Below are 22,518 nucleotides of genomic sequence, written 5' to 3' on the forward strand. Positions count from 1 at the left end.
CCGTTCTTGAGGTGGCGCGCCCTCTCGTCCTGCTGGTGATCATCGTGATCCTTCTGCTCATCCTTCCTACCAGATCTGCAGCAAAGTGGGGCATACTGTCTTTCGCTGCTAGCATAGGATGGATGAGTCCTATCAAGATGAAACTCGTTCTGCGACACTGGTGGCTACATCCTCTTACAAGATTGATCCAAATTGGTACAGTGACACAGGCGCCACTGATCATATCACCAGAACCTGGATCGTCTTGTTGTGCATAAATGCTATCATGGAGGTCAACAAGTTTAAGTCGGCAATGGAGCAGGTTTGCAAATTTTGCATACAAGTTTTTCTTTAATTAAGACTGTTACTCGTTCTCTTGCATTGTGTAAACCCAAAGGAGATTCTCTTACTATGAATAGATATGACATTTTCTACATTTAACACAAAGTACATGGTAAACCCACAGGAGACAGTGGGGTCTGTAATTAGGTTCTAGTACCTTAGTAACGTAAAACAACTGTTCATTTTGTATAACCAGCATAACATACACTTTAGGACACTTACCGATTGTCCAACACATAACTGAGAAAATATTTGCTGAATCACTAGAAAACAAACTATTTTAGAAAAAAGAAATCATGTGAACTACCATATTTTAGTGTCTAAAGATCTATAACACTAAAAAGAAAAAAACGGTAAAGTCAGAGGAGAAAAATGGGCATTTTGCTTCTCAACCCATTATAGGGGACTTGAGGATTTCCCACAATGCACCTACAAAAGAGAAAAGAGAAAGAAAGAAAGTTGAGAAAAAAGTTGAGAGGAGAAAAGTAAACAACTGGACTTCTCATCGGAAAACCATCATCGAAGTTCACTCTCGACCAAGACTTACACACAGGAACTTCTTCTTAAAGAAATGGAGGACTCGTGTAGTTGAAGTTCCGTTTTCCATCAAGATGTGGGAGGAATTCGCAAGGTAAGATCTCGAATGTTCCTCTTCATATCTGAGATCTTCCTTTGGGAATAGAGTGCTAAGTTTGATATCATCATCTAGGGAAGATCCGCCGCTAATTTTGTGAAGAAAATCGGTCGGAAGCGTTGAGATCTGAGAATTCTTACAAGAACGGTAAGGGTGCTAACGGACCTCCTTCCGATGCTCATAACTCGTCGTATGATTAAGCAAAATATATATATATATATATATATTAGCACATAGTTGATGAAGAAATCATTTCGATTTGGATTAAAAATTGGGAGATAAAAAAATGAGAATAACGTCGAAAAACTAATCGGAAATCTCATTTTTTCTGTTAGGAGGAGAGAGAAGGCGATGACGTGCCACGTGTTAAATGGCAAGAGATTTCTCATGCGTCGATAGCCACTAGACGCGTCGAATGCCCCCTAAAGCGACGTGGTTCTATTCTTCCAGCGACACGTGTCTACGGCAGTGCCACCCGACTCGCGTTCCTCAGCCGCCCCGATACCCGCATGACGAACCGGACTGCAGTGACCCGCGGTCTAACCCAACAACCGACGACCTGCAATTGCAGAAAAGTGTGCGCTCGTGTCACTCGCGCATGGAATCTACGATTGGTCTTATCTTGATGAGTGGCTAGCGCGTGGCAAGCGCGTGTAAGTATGTTTTGGCCTATTCCACTTTTGTTTGCCTGATTTTCAGCCTGATTCCTATTCTAGCCCAATTTTTATGTGATTTAGGACCTAGTTGCAAAATCGGTATTTTTGGACACTCTATTTACTTAGGAACAACGTAAGGGCACACGTCAACCAAGTCACCACACGGTATTTAGGAAGAGATACTTGTAGGATTCGCTTGGTTTGCATGCATGCTAGAATATTTTCCTTAGATGTAGGTTTTGTTTAAATGTATTTGGCTTAGTTCATTAATATGAAGAATGGATGTAATATGTGAAACATTATGCGAACTCTTTGAAAGTGTGCAAATATGCTTATGTATATATTAATTCATGCTGAAAGGAGGATGAGAATTTGTGAACTCTACGCTCCGGGAGCCTAATGGATGTTATCGCACTATTGAGCATGTTTGTTTATTTTTGCATGAATTATGTATGATTATGCTAGATACAGTTGCATGCACACTCAGTTAGCTTTCATGAACCAATGTAACGATAAGTCTAGGGTTTTGTGGTTAGAGTGACAAGTCACTAAGTAAATACCCAACCCTTCCCCTAGGAGCCTAACAAACCACCACGGCATACAAACCCCAACTAGAGTACCCTAGGCTACATGTGTATGATTGGTGTCATAGCTTTGTGGGGGGACTGGGGGGTTCCTGATCCGGACTTGACTTCTCCTAGCCGTTTTAGCATGGGAAACGTGAGACCCATGTCATACAGACCATTTAATTAGATGGGTTAAGGGGCGTAGCCCTCCCCAAATAGGGGGACTATCATGGACCTAGAGGGTTGCAGCTCACTTCCTAGGTAAGATACTAGGTAGCCTCAGAGCCATGCCGAGGTAGCTACTTGCAAGGCTCTAGTCAAACACAGGTTGACATAAGGGAACTCTTAGGGTTTAAATGAAAGGATGAAGAACCAAAGAAGCCCCAAAGGGCAAGCCCCAAGGAGCTAAGACTAGAACTAGACATCCTAGAGTCAAAGAAAAATCCATGGAAATTTGTTAAGCTTAGGATGCGATAAGAGACTACAAGTAGGTGGCTTACTGAGTATAAATTTTATACTCATCCTTGCTATATCTTCCTTTTTCAGGTACGTGAGGCATTGGGTCAAGAGAGGGCGTGTTGAGGGATGTGGATTGTCACAAAGGAAAGCATCTCCCAGGGCGTCAGTCTGGTCTTACCTTTTAGTACACTTTGTCCTTAATGTTTTCTTTCATTGTAAAAAACTAGTCACATATAGATTCTTTGTATTGAAACGCTCTTCTTATGAAATATACGATTGATTTTTCGAAATGATGTTTTTCTTTGAATTTCATACATACACACTACACATTATTTTCATTTTCAGTCACGACTCGTAGTAAATATTGGGCCGTGATAGTGATGATAATGTGGGGTCACACATCATCTTAACTTTGTTTTCTTAACCTCTGTGTACTATTTAGATCGATTCACCTATTTTTATATCTGTTCTTATAATGATTTTTTTACTTTCAAGAAAATAGACTAAATTTGAGACCTACCTAAGAAATTTTAGAAAGAAATAGCTATAGAAAGGTCCTCAAAAGTGATCCTCGAACATAGGTTAAATGGTAAATCACCGAATTTGATGACCTTTACTCACTATTCATATTGTTTTGACACCTATTTACACTAGTTCTCATAAATATTTTTGTTGGTAAAGAAATTAGACACTATTTGCAACATACCCTAGAAATTTGGTAGAAAAGGAACTTTAGGAAGACTGTGAACCAAGCACCCGAACATACTTGAACAAGTAAGTAGCAATATGGAACAAGCATCAAATAGTACTTGTAGGAGTCGATTAGGACAAGTTTCATATGATTACAAATCATATCTATGGACGAAATTGATCTATTATCATGATTGTTAAATCTAGAAACGTGTATTGTTTACCGTTTAGCATAGTTTACAGCTTTATAGTTTTTGCTTGCATGTTTAGAACTCAAATATTCTTAACATGTTTATGAGCTCTCCAGCATGCCTAGGTTGATTTTATTCCCTATATTGTGCCTTTTGAGTATGATGTATGTCGTGATTGTCATTAGATGCATGCCATAGGAGTTTGGAAACCTGTTTATGTCCAATTATAAGTTGGACAATCGATAAGTGTCCTAGAGCATCTGTTATGCTGGTTATAGATTATGAACCGTTGTTTTACGTTACTGGACAATCGATAAGTGTCCTAGAGCATCTGTTATGCTGGTTATAGATTATGAACCGTTGTTTTACGTTACTAAGGTACTAGATCCTAGTTACAGGCCCCACTGTCTCCTTTGGGTTTACCATGTACTTTGTGAGAGCAGACCACAAAAGGGTCCAATTTTATGAATAACTAAGGAGCGGCATAAAATTAGGCTAACGTGGTCAATTGAGTTCAACTGGCCACCTCGTCATCTTTTTCCTCCGACACGGGAAGAAGACACACGTGTCACTACTGCTCCATCTAAAAACAGACTCTGCCAGCTTATTCTAGGGCGTTTCTCCCCTCGATTTCTTTATGAAATGTAAAGATGGAGTGTCATGAAAGAGATTAGGTTTCTTTCAAATAAATTGAACCGCGTTCATGAATTAACAAGGAACCTTATGGATCTACAAATTATAAGCTCCAATGATACCAAATTAATTAGTTAAACTCTTTAATTAATCAATTTCCCTTCATTAACTATAGGTCACTCCACTATAGACCTAGCGTTACACTCTTATGCACTGTAGGACAAGTTATGTCCATCGATATAATCATTACAAGCAAGTCGATCCTTCACGAGTTGTTCATAATTACAGCTAGGTCAAAAGTCCGTTTTACCCCTGTAATTACATCTTCACCTTAAATACTTCTGATTCTCTAATAAACAATTTGTCTATAATCCAATCATAAACCAAGTCTGTAACAACCGGAAAAATAAAATAAAATAGTAATAATAATAATAATAATAATAAAATAATAAATAAATAAATAAAAATTAAAAGAAGAGAAACATTTGCTAACCGATCCCTCCTCCTTCCTTCAATCTCTCACCACTCCTTCCCTAAAAATAAATCTGGCAACAAATAAGGAAATTCATTTTCTGTAAAAACAACTGCAGATTTACCTAGAATTTCTTACTTTCTACAAAAACAAATAGAAAAAAAAAAAAAACAAAAGGTTTAAGCAAATTTAGTTCTGCCAGAGGAGATATGTCATTTGAAGAGGTCAGTAGTCCTATGTTAAATCTTCCTTCTATTTTATTAAATAATATTAATTTGGTTACAATTATTTAGTTTTGAATTAGAGATTAAATGAAAAGAATTATGTATGAGTTTAGGAAATCACAACAAATTATATTTTAGATATGCTGAATTGTTGCAACGATTTAGGTTGGTCAATAATTTTATATGAATTATAGGAAAAGAATATAACCAAATGAATCAATTAAATTAAAAAAAAAAAAAAGAATATAACCAAATGAATGGATTAAATTAAAAGCTAAGAATATAATTGTTAACTAAATCAGAAGGAAGACAAAGGAAATAAGAAAAAATGAATTAGTGATGGAAATCCAGAACACAAAGAAAAGAAAAAAATAATAAAAATAAAAAGGGAAGATTTGGAAGTAGGAATAGATTAACAAAATTGCCGAATAATATCTGGAATAATTAGGGAAGATTGAGGAAAGATTTGTTGAACACAATTTAAAAATAAAACAAGAAATATTAGAGGGCATGGAACTCCATTAAATTTTGTCTAACCGTAAATATCATAATTTTAACAAAGTAAATGAGAGAAATAATTTTATAGAGTTAAAACTTGAAACTGATGTCATGGGCTCACGTAGGTTGACTTGGATTTCAAAGGACGGAATCGAACTTTCATTAAGGACATATTCGTGACAACGACTTAAGCTAACCAGGTAAGTGACCTTACTATCGACATGGTTATATTTGATGTTGACACATGCCCTGTAGTTCTGCACGTGTCATATATATTGATATGTGTGAATTGTCTATGGATCGATATGCTTCCTATATGTTATGTATGTTATAATATGTGGATTATATGATAATAATTATGGTACGATGTGCTCTAAGAGATGTTTGAGATAGGATACGAGAAGGATGCACAAAACGAAATGTAACGGTAGGAGTAAGATACGTTCATGAAACGTTAAGGTTAGGTTACATACCGGAGTGCTATGGATAGGAGAGATTGATGAAAGAATACGGTTAGGTTATGGGTAGAAAAGGATAGGTTTGTGATAGATTGATAGAACGATGGCGTTAGGATACGTTCTGGTGATGATATGACTAAGGTACGTTACGTAATGATATGTCTGTGATAGGTATAAGAACATTAAGGCTATGGTAAGTTAGAGAACGATATGACCATGAAGTGTTTACGTTATGACTTGTTTATGATATGATGCATTGTATGCTAGATTATTGTGCTTAAGTACGTAGTTATGTGAATGTGAATGTATGCTTTTAGTCTGATGTGATGTGTAATGCATGTAACGATGTGTGGTCCTTGAACGATTATGGCTTGTTTGTATGAATATTTGAATGTAACTGCATGAATTGTATGACATGAAATACAATTAATTCTCATATATGCATTAATTGTCTCCCACTCGAGAAAGATAATTAATCATACCCTCAACATTTGAGGTTACTTATGATACTATTTATCCGACTTCATATTTCAATGATCATTATCATTCTGTGAAGTCTTGCATCAAATATTTGACAACAATTTTGTCAATATAATATACATGAGACAATATTAACGTTTATCCTTAAATCTTTATTTTTAGGAGATACAGAATTATCCCAAATCATTTATTTGGAATTGATTAGGTAGTCTATTTATGTTAGATGGACCGATTACATCATCATAATGAGTAATGTGTCATCAACATAAAATTTAATAAAATCCACTGATTAATAATATTCTTGTTTTCACAATCTCATTACAATTTATTTAAAGTCATACGTTATCAAACCTTCTATTAAAAAATTTATAGGTTAAATTTATTTAAAAAAATAAACTTTTCTTCCGTAAATCTTTTGCTTTTGATCTTTAATAATAAATCCATACAATAACCCATGAACTCTCTTGAATTTTTTTTCAAAAAAGAATTCTAAATATTCATTTAACCTATCTCATATAAAAATGAATTAGAGAATAATAATATATTCTAAATGATAACAGAGAGAAGTCTACTTCTAATTACTTTCTCCCATTAAGTTCAACTATGAGTCATGTTTTGAAGATCCGTATCTTCTTATCTATGCATAATTTTTCTTTTGTAGATCCATTCATATCCTATGAGTTTAACCTCATCAAAAACATCTACAAATCTCTAGAGTTTATGACTTTTACTTATTTATCCTTCGTCATCATCCCTCACAAATATTAGGTAATAAGCCTTCAATTGGTCATCTAACATGACAATTTGAATTTTAGTAAGATTGAATCATTTCATAATTCTCCCACTACGATGAGGCTTATCCAATTAATGACCAGGATCCACTTGACTCTCATGCGGAAGTAAATTTTTAACAACTTTTGTTCATTATTAGCGGCTTCCCTTGAAACTATTTAATTAACACAATCTCACCTTAGTAAAGGTGTGTCCTTCTATTTGAACTTTTTTAGAAAATTACATTTGTCATACAAATATGTTTTTTTATTTAGAATTAAATAACGAGTAGCCTACCCTTAGGCATAATTTTGAACATATTTGTCTCCGCATATATACTTGATTTCAATTATTTAAGTATTGAAAACTAAGATTACTACATTTCCATAATCCCAAAAATTGTCTCAGACAATTTTGAAGGTAATCATGTTCACCATGCAATCCCTATTGCATATCCTAACCAAAGTTTTTTAAATACGTGACTATATTTAATATAGTCTTGTTTTCTCCTTTTACATCACAATTTCACAAATTTGTATTATGCTTAGAGTTGGAACTCAATTCCACCTTCTATCAACTAAATTTAGTACACAATGTTCTCGTACTATTCATTATGATCGGATCATAATGTCTTGATAGATTTACCAAAATGGATTTAACTTTAGTCTCATTTTTCTTGAACTTTTCAAAAAAAAAAAAATAGAGTAAGTTACATTTGATAAGGATACTTATATATTGAATAATCATCAATGAGATTGATAAAATATTAACAATATTTTTTTACTTTTGCATTCATCAAACCACTTGTATCAGAATGCATAAGCCCAAAACGCTCTTGGGTCTTCCAGCCTTTTTCAATAAAAGCTCAATGATTATCTTGCATGAAAAGTGAGATCTATAGACATGTAAAGTAATTAACTTCAACGTTTAGAGAATTAATTTTTACTAGTCTTTTCATTGTATTCAATTTTGACATTAATCAAATGAAATGCCAAAGACAAGTATCATCTTTTGGAGAAAACAATTTGTCTTTTTATTCTTGATTCTCTAATCATGAATATCTCAATGTTTCGTAGCATAGTAAGTGTTAACATTTTAACACATACTAATTGTTCTTAATTTGAGCGGAACATATTTTCAAACAATTTTGAAAATATAAACTTTAATATTTCAAAGTAACAAATACTACTTAATAATAATTTCTCTCATGGTGACCATGTTTAGCCTTTAGTAACAATTTTTATCCAACATCTTAATGTCTCCCACTACACCCCCACTATACCCATTGAGATTGATTTCCTAATGTCAACCGGTAGAATCTATTCTAGTTCATCGAATATTTTTCAAGAATTACATGTAAATGTAATGAAGAATAAATCTTGGAAAATCTAGTAAATCAAGTTTTTTCTCTCACTATAACGGTGTCCTTCGAATTATTTCATATTATAGCTTTAATCATAAGATTTTTCTTGAATTTTTGTAATACTTAATTTCGAGATTATTTAGATAACCATCTAAATTTAGTTTTTATTGACTTAAACATCTCACATGTTTTTGTCATTTTCTTATCTTCTAGTCATGACATCCAACATGTCCACTAGAAGACATGAACAAAGCTTTCTCATCACCTTTGATTCACCAATCATATGCTCTTCAAACAATTAGATTCACATTGACAATAGATCTTGAGAACATTTCTCAATAAAAACAATATATATATAAATATATATATATATATATATATATATATATTACCATCATATAGTGTTAATATTATTTTTCCAAGTATTAAAATTTTCTCAATCTGACCTATCAGTAATCAAAATTAAACAATCGAGAGAATTTAAACATAATATTTGAAATATATAAAATATTATTTAATTACAAGCAATCAACTATCCATTCAATTTCAGCCTAAGAACAAACAATTTTATAAAAGGAACCCTATAAACCATTTCTAATGCTATGGTACTTTAGTTTGGTCAAGAATAACTCTTATTCTTATAATATTTAGTTATCATTAGTTTGGTCAAGAACATCATCAAAACTATCTTAATGATATCTTTGTAAATATTACCTATCATTTTAGATCTTGTAATTTTATCCCAACAATCTTGTAATTTTATCCCAACAAGTGCCACCGTAGGGTAGGTCAAGTATTGGAAATAAAATTACTATCTTATCCTTTACAAGAGTTCATCCTGATATTGACCCATGCAAACTCCTTCCGTAGGAGAATGGTCCAAAAGCCGCCACGAGGCCCCGCATGGATCTCACGTTATGAACCAATGATGGAGACCATAGGATATGTTGACACATTTCCTTCTCCCATTTACTATAAATACTTTCTCAAGATTCACCTTTATATTGACTCATGCAAACACCTTCCGTAGGGGGACGGTCCAAAAGCTGCCACGAGGCCCCGCATGAATTTCATGGTGTGAATCAATAATAGAGAACGTAGGATATCCTGACATGTGTCCTTAATATCTTGATATCTTGACAAACGTCTTCTCCCGCTAAGTATTTTGAAATAGGGTTTTCTATTACTCTGACAAATTAGGCTAATCTCATTTATCTAAGTTTCCAATCTACCCTTTCATAACCCCTACATAACCCCTATGTTAGTTGGATTGTTTTTAACCTGAATTACCAAGTATTTAAACTATTAAAAACTAATCGCATAATGAGCCTGCTTAATGAAATTAAATAAAATTTGACTAATTAACTCCGAAGCCAATTCCCAGGTAGAGGTGTTTCATTTCTGTCAGCTTAAATACCTCAGCCTAGCCACAATCTTCCTTAGACAGAGTTCTCTTGTAGTCAATTTTTACTTAAAAATTCATTAATCTTTAATTAATTATTAATTACTATATCAATGAACATACGTGAATTAGTTTTTAAACCCTTTAAAATCAAATTTAATAGACTACTAAAAAATTCTAATCATGCCCTCATCCTATTAGGTAAATATCATGCATTCAATAAATATCCTAATTCAATTTTCCAATTTATTTTAAAGTATAACAATTATATTAAAATGTATATAGAAAATACCGGCTTATTAGGAAATCATCTCACCCTAATCAAAATTTTTCAAATATAACATTTATATTCAAAAATAAATAAAATGCATGATTATGCTTAACCTAGGGTGGGATTTTAACCTAAATGACATATCTTATGCATTCAATCAATTAATTTAAAACCACATCATATGCATAATTAAATTTTAAAAAAAAAAAAAAAAAAAAAAAAAACAAAGCAAAATTTACCGACATTTGGCATATCCTAGAAATTGAACTTAGATTAAATTACAATAATTTAAGTCCAATTTATATATCGGTCTTCAATGTTTTGAACAATTCCAAATTTAAGAGTATTAAATTTTAAGATTTGTCCCTTGTGGAACCCTTTCCAAACGTAATAAATTCTTTTCTTTTGGAACAATTCCAAATTAAAATAAATTTAACATCTTTTCTTTTTAGAACCATTCCAAATGTAATAATTAGGGTTAGAGATCTTTATATTGGAACCCTTCTAAATTTAATATATATTTTCTTTATTCTCGAAACAAAATCTAGAACTTTTCGTAACAATTCCAAATATACATATTTTCTTTAAAAAAAAATTCTAAAGGTAGATCATTTACTCATGGAACAATTCAAGATGTAGTAAAATTAAGGTTTCAAAAAACCTTAAACTGTAGAGCGAATTGATGAAAGTCGTTATCACTGCCGCCATCGTCTTTTTTTAATTTAGAATAAACCTAACCGTATACATTTATCTGACAAATCGGTAAATCTAATACCACATCAATATGCAAAAAAAAATCAATTTTACAAAAAAAATATTACACATATCACATATGATTTGAAATCAAACACCCACCATACTACTTTTAATTCAAAATAAAAATCAATAAGCTCTTATACTAATTGAAGGGAATGAACTCTTCATCGATGTAGCGGAAGCATTGGGAACCGTTTTGATTTTTATTAAGAATTAAAACAAAGTAATAAATAGAAGAGTAAGAACTACCTTTGTAGAAACCCTAGCTTGCAAGACTCATCCGAGTATTCCAACCATGCAGAAGTTCTTCAACATTCCACAAGATCTTCCTTGCTATGACTCGAACATAAGGTCAAGGCTTGTGGGAGCCTCTTGAAAGAAAATCCCAAAAGAATTGGAGAAAGAGTTTGGAGAATTATCTGTAGATGTAATTTCATTCTCCAGAGAAAGTGGGAGAGATGGATGTGTCTTTCCCTCAACCCCAATCTAATAGCCCAAAAATAAATAAAGAAATAAACAAATTAAAAAAATAGTTAAATAATAATTATTATTATTAAATTAATTAATTAAAATTTAAATTTAAAAAAAAAAAAAAAAAAAAAAAATCTTTCTCCACCTCTTTCCACTGACCTCTCATCCCTTCCCACAATTATCTCTCCTGAACCCATCCTTACACCAACTAAAAAAACAGAAAAACAACAAGGGTCATATTTGAGAAGTAAAATGGGTTTTCAACTTTAGATATTTTTGTCAGTTATTACTGTACAATCCTAGATTTCCTTTTCTTTTATAGTTATGGTTATAAAAAATTAATTTAAGATCAAATATTCTTTCATATTTTAACAGATCAGATCCCATATCCAATTGATTAAATTTTTGTTAGCATTTTAAGTTATACGAAATAAGGTTATAAGGTTAGATTCAATAAAATTTTAGTTGGCAGATCTATAAACTAGAAGATCGTAGCCAAACAATCTTACAATTGGACTTACAATTGGCTAGTAATATCTATTCACACAATTGAAAAATCTATTTACAGAATGAAAATAATGAGAGAGAGAGAGAGGGGGAGATTGAGGAAAAATTTGTTGAACAGGATTTAACAATAAAACAGGAAATATCATAGGGTAGTGTGCTCCTTTAAATTTTGTCTAACACAAAATACCAGAATTTTACGATGGCCAATATAAATTAGAGAAATAATTTTATAGAGTTCAAACTTGAAACTGATGTCATAAGCTCATATAGGTTGACTCGGATTTCAAAGGACGGAATCGAACTTTCATTAAAGATATATTTGTGACAACGACTTAAGCTAGCCAGGTAAGTGACTTACTATCGGCATGATTATATTTGATGTTGACACATGCCCTGTGGTTCTGCACGTGTCATATATATTGATATGTGTGAATTATCTGTGGATCGATATGCTTCCTATATGTTATGTTATGTTATAATATGTGGCTTGTATGATAATAATTATGGTACGATGTGCTCAAGGATATGTTTGAGATAGGATACGAGAAGGATGCACAAAACGAAATGTAACGATAGGAGTAAGATACGTTCATGAAACGTTAAGGTTAGGTGACATACCGAAGTGCTATAGATAGGAGAGATTGATGAAAGAATACAGTTAGGTCATAGGTAGAAAAGGATAGGTTTGTAATAGATTGATAGAACGATAGCGTTAGGGTACGTTCTTATGACGATATGACTAAGGTACGTTACATAATGATATGTTAGAGAATGATAAGGCTATGGTAAGTTAGAGAACGATAAGGCTATGGTAAGTTAGAGAATGATATGACTATGAAGTGTTTACGTTATGACTTGTTTATGATATGATACATTGTATGCTAGATTATTGTGCTTAAGTACGTAGTTATGTGAACGTGAATGTATGCTATGTCTGCTTTTAGTCTGATGTGATGTGTAATGCATGTAACGATATGAGATCCTTGAATGATTATGGCATGTTTGTATGGAATATGTGAATGTGAACAGCATGAATTGTATGACATGAAACACGATAAACTGTCTGGAACCATAACCCCGATAGAAATGTGTATGAAAAATGTGAAATGAAAATGAGAATGACATGAAGCCTGAAACGTGACAGGGGGGTTATGGTCATTAAAGATAAATGTAGAAATAGGGAGACCTCATGCATTATGTGTGTTCATGCATCTGGGGGGATACCACATCCCATCACGAGGGTAGGACGCGTACATCCAATGGTAGGACAACGATCGTTATGCATTGCATAGCGCTGCCGTGACGGTTCTAGTTTTAACGGGTCTCAGCTTAAAGGGCTCCCAGAGTATGCCCACCGGATAAGGACAGTGGCCCAGCGGTGTGCGAACTAGCTGGTGAGCCCATACTCGCACGTATGGGCTGTGTGTAGAGTATATGGTACACATCCACGATTACCCGTTAGGATAGCACCGTAGGGAAAACGAAACGAAAGATAGGTCCTATTATTTTATTACATGTGATTGTTGCATTTAACCCCAATAGTGGGGTCACTTACTGAGTATTTCTTTAAATAATCAAGTCATGTTCTACTACATTTTTCAAGTTAAGGCAAGGCATTTCTGTACGCCTGACGACGGCATCGCAACTCGAGATCATGACACATGCATAGGATAGTGGTATTTATCTTCTTAGACTTAGGCTAGAATAGGATGTTTTAAACTTAAATGCTTATTTATTTTATTTCGGGTCTTTTGTTGTGTAGTTTTAAAGATGTTTTCGAAACACGTAAGTCCATGACTGTGTTTTAAGTTAAAGGTTATGTTTTATGGAATTTAAATGAAGTCTTCTGCATTCAATGTTTTGGGTCGTTACACCGAAGGTCAGGGACTCTCGGAGAATATTTGCCAATTAATATATTTGCATATTTATATATTAGGATATTATACTTTATATATTATAATATATCCTAATATATATTTAATTAATTTGAATCTCATTCAAATTTCAAATATATTTTTATTTAATGTATTAAAATACAGATTTAATATTTAATTGTATCAAATACAATAAATATATTTTTCCTTTTTAATATATCTAAATATTAAATATTAATTTGAACATTTCAAATTAAATATATTTTCTCTATTTATTAAATATTAATTTGACATTTCAAATTAAATTATTTTCTCTTTTATATTTAATATATCTAATATATTAAATATCAATTTGAACCCTTCAAATTTTCTTTTAAATAAATTGAACCTTTTAGCGTTATTATGAGCTAGCAGGGGACCTTATGGACCTACCGATAAGCTTCAATGATACAAAATTAATTAATTAAACTATTTAATTAATCAATTTTCATTCATTAACTATAAGTCACTTCACTATAGACCTAGAGTTGCACTCTTATGCACTGTAGAACAAGTTATGTCCATCGATATAATCAATACAAGCAAGTCGATCTTTCACGAGTTGTTCATAATTACAGCTGGATCAAAAGTCCGTTTTACCCCTATAATTACATCTTTCACCTTAAGTACCACTGATTCTCTAATAAACCATTTGTCTATGATCCAATCATAAACCAAGTCCCTCTCGGGCCAATGAGAGGGTGGAGCCCATTGTTCAAGTCACAAAATCAGTACTTAAAGAACAACTCATGTACTTTCCTTGTATGGAAAGAATGTTCCATCCCATGATATTATGTTCCCAACTCCCTATTTGGTCAAGTCCCAAGAATAGTAGGCATATTGAATCGACTAAAAGAGTCATTCTCACCCATGTAAATTAAAGGACAAGCCCTCACACGCAGGAGTTTATAACTCACTCAGGATCAAGACCGAGTCACATATTATCATCATGTGAAATATTAATCTTCTCAATTAACGGATTTATAAAGAGAGATTAAATCTTTCTTGGTCGAGTCTCATACAAACTCATTGTATAGGATACCCCCACTTACATGTATCCACATGAATGATTCGGATCAAATCATTTGTAACGAGTACAAAGTGGGCCATATAAATAGTGTTACCAAGATAAGGCACCCAACCTTATCCATATACTATAGACTCTTTAGGTTATTACTTGAACACGATCCTCCTGTATGTCAACCACATACTGTTCAAGATTAAATTAATAACCTTGGATTTTCATATAATGGATAACAATTAAATCACAAATAAAATAAAATAAATTATTGTTAAAAAACTAAATAATTAATTACGAGACTTTAAGTCATAAATCCCAACATACGGCTCTATAGTTTTCGCTTGCATGTTTGAGAATTCTAATATTTTTACCATGTTTATAAGTTTTTTAACATGTCTAGATTGATTTTATTCCTTATATTGAGCATGTTGAGCATGATGTCTGTTATGAGTGTCCTTGGATGCATGCCAAAGGGTTTGCAAAACCCGTTTGTGACCAGTTTTGCTTTAGACGATCGATATGTGTCCTATAGTCTCAATAAGTTGGTTGTTGATTATGAACCATTGTTTTACGTTACTAAGGTACAAGACCTAGCTACAAGTCCCACTGTCTCCTTTGGGTTGACCATGTACCTTGTAGGGATGATTAGGGTGCGACCCCTGTTCATGAACTAGCCGAGGGGTGTTAGGGTCTATGTAGTATATATAGTCGAGTTGTCACCTTTAGTGAGTTACAGGAATCATAGAGGGTATGTTATTCAGGTAGTTTCAGTTGTGCTTAGTGGGGGAGCCGGGTTAGTTATAATCTCTGCTTAAAAGGGTAGCCGACAAGTAATTTACTATTCTAGCACAAGATGGGGTGCGAACAAGTAAGTTACTATCTCCGTTCGAAAGGGCAATGCGACAAGTCAGTGACTGTTTTAGCCTAAAAGGTGATGCAACAGATAGTTATAACCCAACACCACTAGGGAAAATCATCTGGTATGAGCTTAGTATATAGTCAGGTGTGAAGTATGTATATTACGTTAAAGCAAAAAGGCTCCTCCATACTTACTAGACTTACCCTAGGCCCGACCTTTTCAATTATGAACCCAAAGGGGTAGAGCACTCCTTAGAGGAGGTATGTATAGGGTTTTGGTGCGTAGAGACCTAAAAATGTCAATACAGGTATTGAGGCTCACTTTGGCTAACTCTAGGGGTAGTATGAGCACATAGCTTAAGATTCCATGTACAGGAATAAGTTTGATAAGAGGCTATAAGTTGGTTCCATACTGAGTATTTTTATACTCGGTCTTACTACATTTCATGTTTTCAGGTGAGTAATAGATCACTGGTTACTGTGGGGGGTCGTGTGGCTATGGAGGGGACCTCGTTGACCTAAGTCTTTTGGATCTTATATTTATTTATATATGTCTTTTGTATCCGTTTCCAACTGCATCCGTTTCCAACTGCATCCGTTTCCAACTGCAACTAATCTTTGTATTTAAAATAGCACGCCCACGAATATATGTATTTAACTTCTTATAATTTAATGTATTACTTTATTTGTTTTATGTCTGGTATTTTTAAAATAAAAATAAAAAAATTATATGACCTATTTCATTAGGATGGTTCATGCTAAAATGAGTTAAAAATGGAGTCATTACGTATGATAAAATATGACCAATATTTTTGAAAAAATGGAGAGAGTCGATTAAAGTATAGAGATTTATGGGTAAAGAAACTATGAGTGGAAAGATTTTAGGGTGGTCTCACTTTCTAGTTCAGGGTGATAGGATGTGTATTACTTCTTTACACACCGTATACACACATGGACATGGAACCCAAGGTAGACTCATATATGTACCCCTGGACCAGGTTTTTGACTAGTGCACTTTTGCGCTACCAAAAAAGTCGTGGAGGAAAAAGAGCGTGCATAATATCATGGTGTACACAATATTGTATTGTATGCATTCGTACTCATCATAAGGGAGAAGTATCCCGACACACATGAAACACAAAATGCATGAGGTCCCCATAGCTTTAAACCATGACATATACTTATGATGTGGGTCATACCTTCGTTATTTCATAAACATAACTTTCATGAATAGCATACATGGCTAAACAATATTTCATAAACCTCGAGAGAATATGCTAATATAGGGTGCATGGCATAACCTCTATTATATATATATATATATATATATATACATCATATATATGTCTCATGGGATCCCACACAACATAATATAGATTTTAGTTATAACATAACATAACACAACGCCATACACGTCAAACAATCACAAGTACGACATGTGTAAGGGCATAGAACACATGTCGTTCATACTTTATACAATTCATCTAACCAATCATTAGTAAAACCACTTGTTGGCCTAAGTAGTCACAAAATTGTTTAAGTTGCTATTTGTTTGATCTTAAGTTGCTATATGTTTGATCCTACTCATCAAGGTTTAGTTTCAAAATTGACTCCCAACCTCATTAAGGTTTGATCCTATCTCATGAATTTACATTCGTCCAAAAAAAAATTTGGTTCACTTCACAAAACAAATGAAATAACTCTCTACGTTTAATTTCTTTTATAAATATCAAAACCCATTTAAAAAAATTACAACAAAAAAAAAAAAAAAAAAAAAAAAAAAAAAAAAAAAACATAAAATGAAGAAGAAGAAGAAAGAATGATTTTTTTTTTTTTGGGTATCATTATTACTTTAATATAAAAATGATCTTAACCAGGTTAATTATAAACCGACTTAATATCCAAAAACCCGACTTTTGAGGTTATTGTTTGGAGTCTACTCGACCCTCTTTGAGCTTGTCTTTGACACTCGTTTCGCCTCATTCTCTCGAACTTAACATATGCCTCAACTTAGCTTCAATGCACATTCTTGATGTATTGGATGATGCACCGTCCCTCATGTGATCGGATAGATGTCACTTGAGGGTCGCGGAGGTCACAACCTACTTCCAGTGAGGTTGTGACATGCTGCAATAAATGAGGGTTTCCGTTGGGCTTGAAAAGCTTATGATTAGAGGGAGGGTCGGCCTTCCACTAGCCTTTTCTTTTCTTTTTTTTTTTTTTAATGAAATCGTTGAGGTAGCAAATTTCTATTAGTTAGTTTTTCTTGTTATTAGTTGAGTTTGTTAGTTAGTTTTCTTGTTATTAGTTTTCATGTATTTTTTAAGGCATTGGACCCTATCAATAACAAACGATCATTTTTGGTATCTTTGCAAAGTCAATTTACCGTTAACATTTGGTATTAGAGCGGGTTAGGATCCAAGAGAGTGATCCAAGAGTGATCCAAGAAGAGTGATCAAGAGAGTGATCCAAGAGAGATCCAAGAGAGTGATCCAAGAGAGTGATCCAAAAAAGTGATCCAAGAAAGAAAATGAGCAACGACAAAACACTCACCAAGATTCCACAGTTTGATGGTCACCATGACCATTGGAGTGAACTGATGGAAAACCTCTTGCGTGCCAAGGGTTTGTGGAGTCTAGTGGAAGAGGGTTACACCGGACCGGCAGAAGGAACCGAAGTGACTGCAGCGTAGAAAAGGAATCTTGATGAGTTCAAGATGAAGGATCATCAAGTGAAGCACTACCTGTTCCAAGCAATTGATCGGGTTGTGTTTGAACAGATTTTGAATCGTAAAACATCCAAAAACATTTGGGATTCGTTGAAGAAAAAGTTTGGAGGCAACGAAAGAGCGAAGCGGTCTTTTCTCCAAACTTTAAGAAGAGATTTTGAGGTTCTTGAAATGAAGAACGAAGAGAACATTGATGATTATTTTGGAAGAGTAATGGTTGTCTCCAACAAGATGAGAAGCAATGGAAAAGACATGTCAGATTCAAAGATTGTTGAGAAAATACTTCGAACTCTGACTAACAAATTCACATATGTGGTGGTAGCCATCGAGGAGTCAAAAGACATAAGAAAGATGACGATTGACGAACTGCAAAACTCTATGTTTGTACATGAAAAGAAGTTCAAGAAGATCAGTCATGAAGAAGGTGATCTAGCTCTCAATGTCAGAGGTAGGAGCAGAGGACGCTCATTCAACAAAGCAACAATCGAGTGTTACAACTGCCACCAACTTGGACATTTCCAATATGAATGTCCAATTAAGCACATTTTACAGAGATCGAAGAAAATGATGAAGTTATTCTCATGACATATGTGGAGCTTCAAGGCACTAAAAGAGAAGATGTGTGGTTCGTGGATTCTGGTGTTCAAACCATATGTGTGGAGAAAGAGGTATGTTCTCAAGCTTGGACACTAGCTTCACACATAATGTCAAGCTTGGGAATAATCACAAACTAATGGTGGGTGGGAAAGGAGCAGTGAAAATAATACTTAAGGGAATAAGCTATGTGATCAACGATGTGTATTATATTTTGGAACTGAAGAACAACCTGCTTAGTGTTGGACAACTTCAAGAAAGGGGTTTAGACGTGATATTCAAAGGAGGAGATCGAAACACATGCAACATTTTTCATCCCTCAAGAGGAAAAATAGCAGAATCTGTTATGAGTGCTAATAGGATGTTTATCCTGCTGGGTGAATCAAATAACAAAACAAAAGAGGAGAGATGTCTGCAGGTTAATATCTCAGACAAGGCAGAGCTGTGGCACCATCGATATGGGCATCTCAGCTACAAGGGATTTCACACATATTGCAGTAAAGAGATGGGGTGGGTTTACCTGAAATTGAAGATGTGAAAACTATCTGTGAGGCGTGTGTCAAAGGGAAACACCACCGTGTTCCATTTCCGAAACAGAGCAAGTGGAGAGCCACTAAAAGATTGTAGCTTATCCACTCTGATCTCTGTGGTCCGATCAATCCACCATCAAACAGTCGGTGGCGCTGCTCTGCCAAACCCCCTGCCTTTCTTCAAGCAATGGCGGATGAGATAAGTTCTGACCATAGCGATGCCTTTAATCGGCATCCTTTGATAGTCTTGAATCAAAACCAGGAGTGTGAAATGATGAATAGTTGGAGTTCAGCTTCTGTCGAAGAGAATCCAAAAATTTCAGAATCTTTTGTCGAGAAGATGGTCATGTGTGATTTGGCTTGTGCAGCTTCTGAAAACGGAGGTAACGTGAGAAATCAGGTGTGCAAGATTCAAAATCTTGATGTGGAACTCAGAAAAGAATCTCTCAAGGTTGATGTTGCACACGTTTTTGAAACGTTCCGCGCCATGGAAGATGTTAATCAAGAAGTTGCGATTGATAGAGTAGAAGAGAGATTTTGCAAGAAGTGTAGTGAGTTTTGATGGAAATCAAGATTGTATAAAGGAAGAACTTGTTCAAGACGTTCGATCAATCGAGAAGTTGGTAGATAAAGAAATCGATTCTCGGAGCATCTTGGAAAAGAAAAAGAAATTACGGTCGGAAGAAGATGAAATTCATGTAGAGAAAGGAAAGAATCCCTCTAGCTCAGGGGGGGATCGTGGATCAGAAGATTGCTGATTCTAAACACATGAATTTCTTCAGACGAAGTCATTTATCTCTCAGAAATTGATTGAAGATTGAAGTAATAGATGAGACTACATTGGTTCAGTTCATGTTCCCAAGATTGGAAATGGAGAAGAGATTGGTATTGTTCAGTTCATGTTCCCAAGATTGGAAATGGAGAAGAGATTGGTATTGTTCAGTTCATGTTCCCAAGATTGGAAATGGAGAAGAGATTGGTATTGTTCAGTTCATGTTCCCAAGATTGGAAATGGAGAAGAGATTGGTATTGTTCAGTTCATGTTCCCAAGATTGGAAATGGAGAAGAGATTGGTATTGTTCAGTTCATGTTCCCAAGATTGGAAATGGAGAAGAGATTGGTATTGTTCAGTTCATGTTCCCAAGATTGGAAATGGAGAAGAGATTGGTATTGTTCAGTTCATGTTCCCAAGATTGGAAATGGAGAAGAGATTGGTATTGTTCAGTTCATGTTCCCAAGATTGGAAATGGAGAAGAGATTGGTATTGTTCAGTTCATGTTCCCAAGATTGGAAATGGAGAAGAGATTGGTATTGTTCAGTTCATGTTCCCAAGATTGGAAATGGAGAAGAGATTGGTATTGTTCAGTTCATGTTCCCAAGATTGGAAATGGAGAAGAGATTGGTATTGTTCAGTTCATGTTCCCAAGATTGGAAATGGAGAAGAGATTGGTATTGTTCAGTTCATGTTCCCAAGATTGGAAATGGAGAAGAGATTGGTATTGTTCAGTTCATGTTCCCAAGATTGGAAATGGAGAAGAGATTGGTATTGTTCAGTTCATGTTCCCAAGATTGGAAATGGAGAAGAGATTGGTATTGTTCAGTTCATGTTCCCAAGATTGGAAATGGAGAAGAGATTGGTATTGTTCAGTTCATGTTCCCAAGATTGGAAATGGAGAAGAGATTGGTATTGTTCAGTTCATGTTCCCAAGATTGGAAATGGAGAAGAGATTGGTATTGTTCAGTTCATGTTCCCAAGATTGGAAATGGAGAAGAGATTGGTATTGTTCAGTTCATGTTCCCAAGATTGGAAATGGAGAAGAGATTGGTATTGTTCAGTTCATGTTCCCAAGATTGGAAATGGAGAAGAGATTGGTATTGTTCAGTTCATGTTCCCAAGATTGGAAATGGAGAAGAGATTGGTATTGTTCAGTTCATGTTCCCAAGATTGGAAATGGAGAAGAGATTGGTATTGTTCAGTTCATGTTCCCAAGATTGGAAATGGAGAAGAGATTGGTATTGTTCAGTTCATGTTCCCAAGATTGGAAATGGAGAAGAGATTGGTATTGTTCAGTTCATGTTCCCAAGATTGGAAATGGAGAAGAGATTGGTATTGTTCAGTTCATGTTCCCAAGATTGGAAATGGAGAAGAGATTGGTATTGTTCAGTTCATGTTCCCAAGATTGGAAATGGAGAAGAGATTGGTATTGTTCAGTTCATGTTCCCAAGATTGGAAATGGAGAAGAGATTGGTATTGTTCAGTTCATGTTCCCAAGATTGGAAATGGAGAAGAGATTGGTATTGTTCAGTTCATGTTCCCAAGATTGGAAATGGAGAAGAGATTGGTATTGTTCAGTTCATGTTCCCAAGATTGGAAATGGAGAAGAGATTGGTATTGTTCAGTTCATGTTCCCAAGATTGGAAATGGAGAAGAGATTGGTATTGTTCAGTTCATGTTCCCAAGATTGGAAATGGAGAAGAGATTGGTATTGTTCAGTTCATGTTCCCAAGATTGGAAATGGAGAAGAGATTGGTATTGTTCAGTTCATGTTCCCAAGATTGGAAATGGAGAAGAGATTGGTATTGTTCAGTTCATGTTCCCAAGATTGGAAATGGAGAAGAGATTGGTATTGTTCAGTTCATGTTCCCAAGATTGGAAATGGAGAAGAGATTGGTATTGTTCAGTTCATGTTCCCAAGATTGGAAATGGAGAAGAGATTGGTATTGTTCAGTTCATGTTCCCAAGATTGGAAATGGAGAAGAGATTGGTATTGTTCAGTTCATGTTCCCAAGATTGGAAATGGAGAAGAGATTGGTATTGTTCAGTTCATGTTCCCAAGATTGGAAATGGAGAAGAGATTGGTATTGTTCAGTTCATGTTCCCAAGATTGGAAATGGAGAAGAGATTGGTATTGTTCAGTTCATGTTCCCAAGATTGGAAATGGAGAAGAGATTGGTATTGTTCAGTTCATGTTCCCAAGATTGGAAATGGAGAAGAGATTGGTATTGTTCAGTTCATGTTCCCAAGATTGGAAATGGAGAAGAGATTGGTAT

General features: G+C 34.5%; 1 protein-coding gene across 1 annotated transcript; it reads left to right on the top strand.

Annotated features, from left to right (window-relative positions):
* Positions 1-118: 118 nt before the first annotated feature.
* LOC147793613 (uncharacterized) lies at positions 119-19,475 on the top strand. Its single transcript, XM_087121369.1, has 4 exons — positions 119-301; positions 18,395-18,791; positions 18,896-19,011; positions 19,164-19,475. The coding sequence occupies exons 1-4, from the start codon at positions 119-121 to the stop codon at positions 19,473-19,475; spliced, it is 1,008 nt and encodes a 335-aa protein (XP_086977495.1).
* Positions 19,476-22,518: the final 3,043 nt, after the last annotated feature.

The sequence above is a fragment of the Cucurbita pepo genome, chromosome 2 (assembly GCF_057944985.1).
Source record: "Cucurbita pepo subsp. pepo isolate OVF chromosome 2, ASM5794498v1, whole genome shotgun sequence".
Lineage (NCBI taxonomy): Eukaryota > Viridiplantae > Streptophyta > Magnoliopsida > Cucurbitales > Cucurbitaceae > Cucurbita > Cucurbita pepo.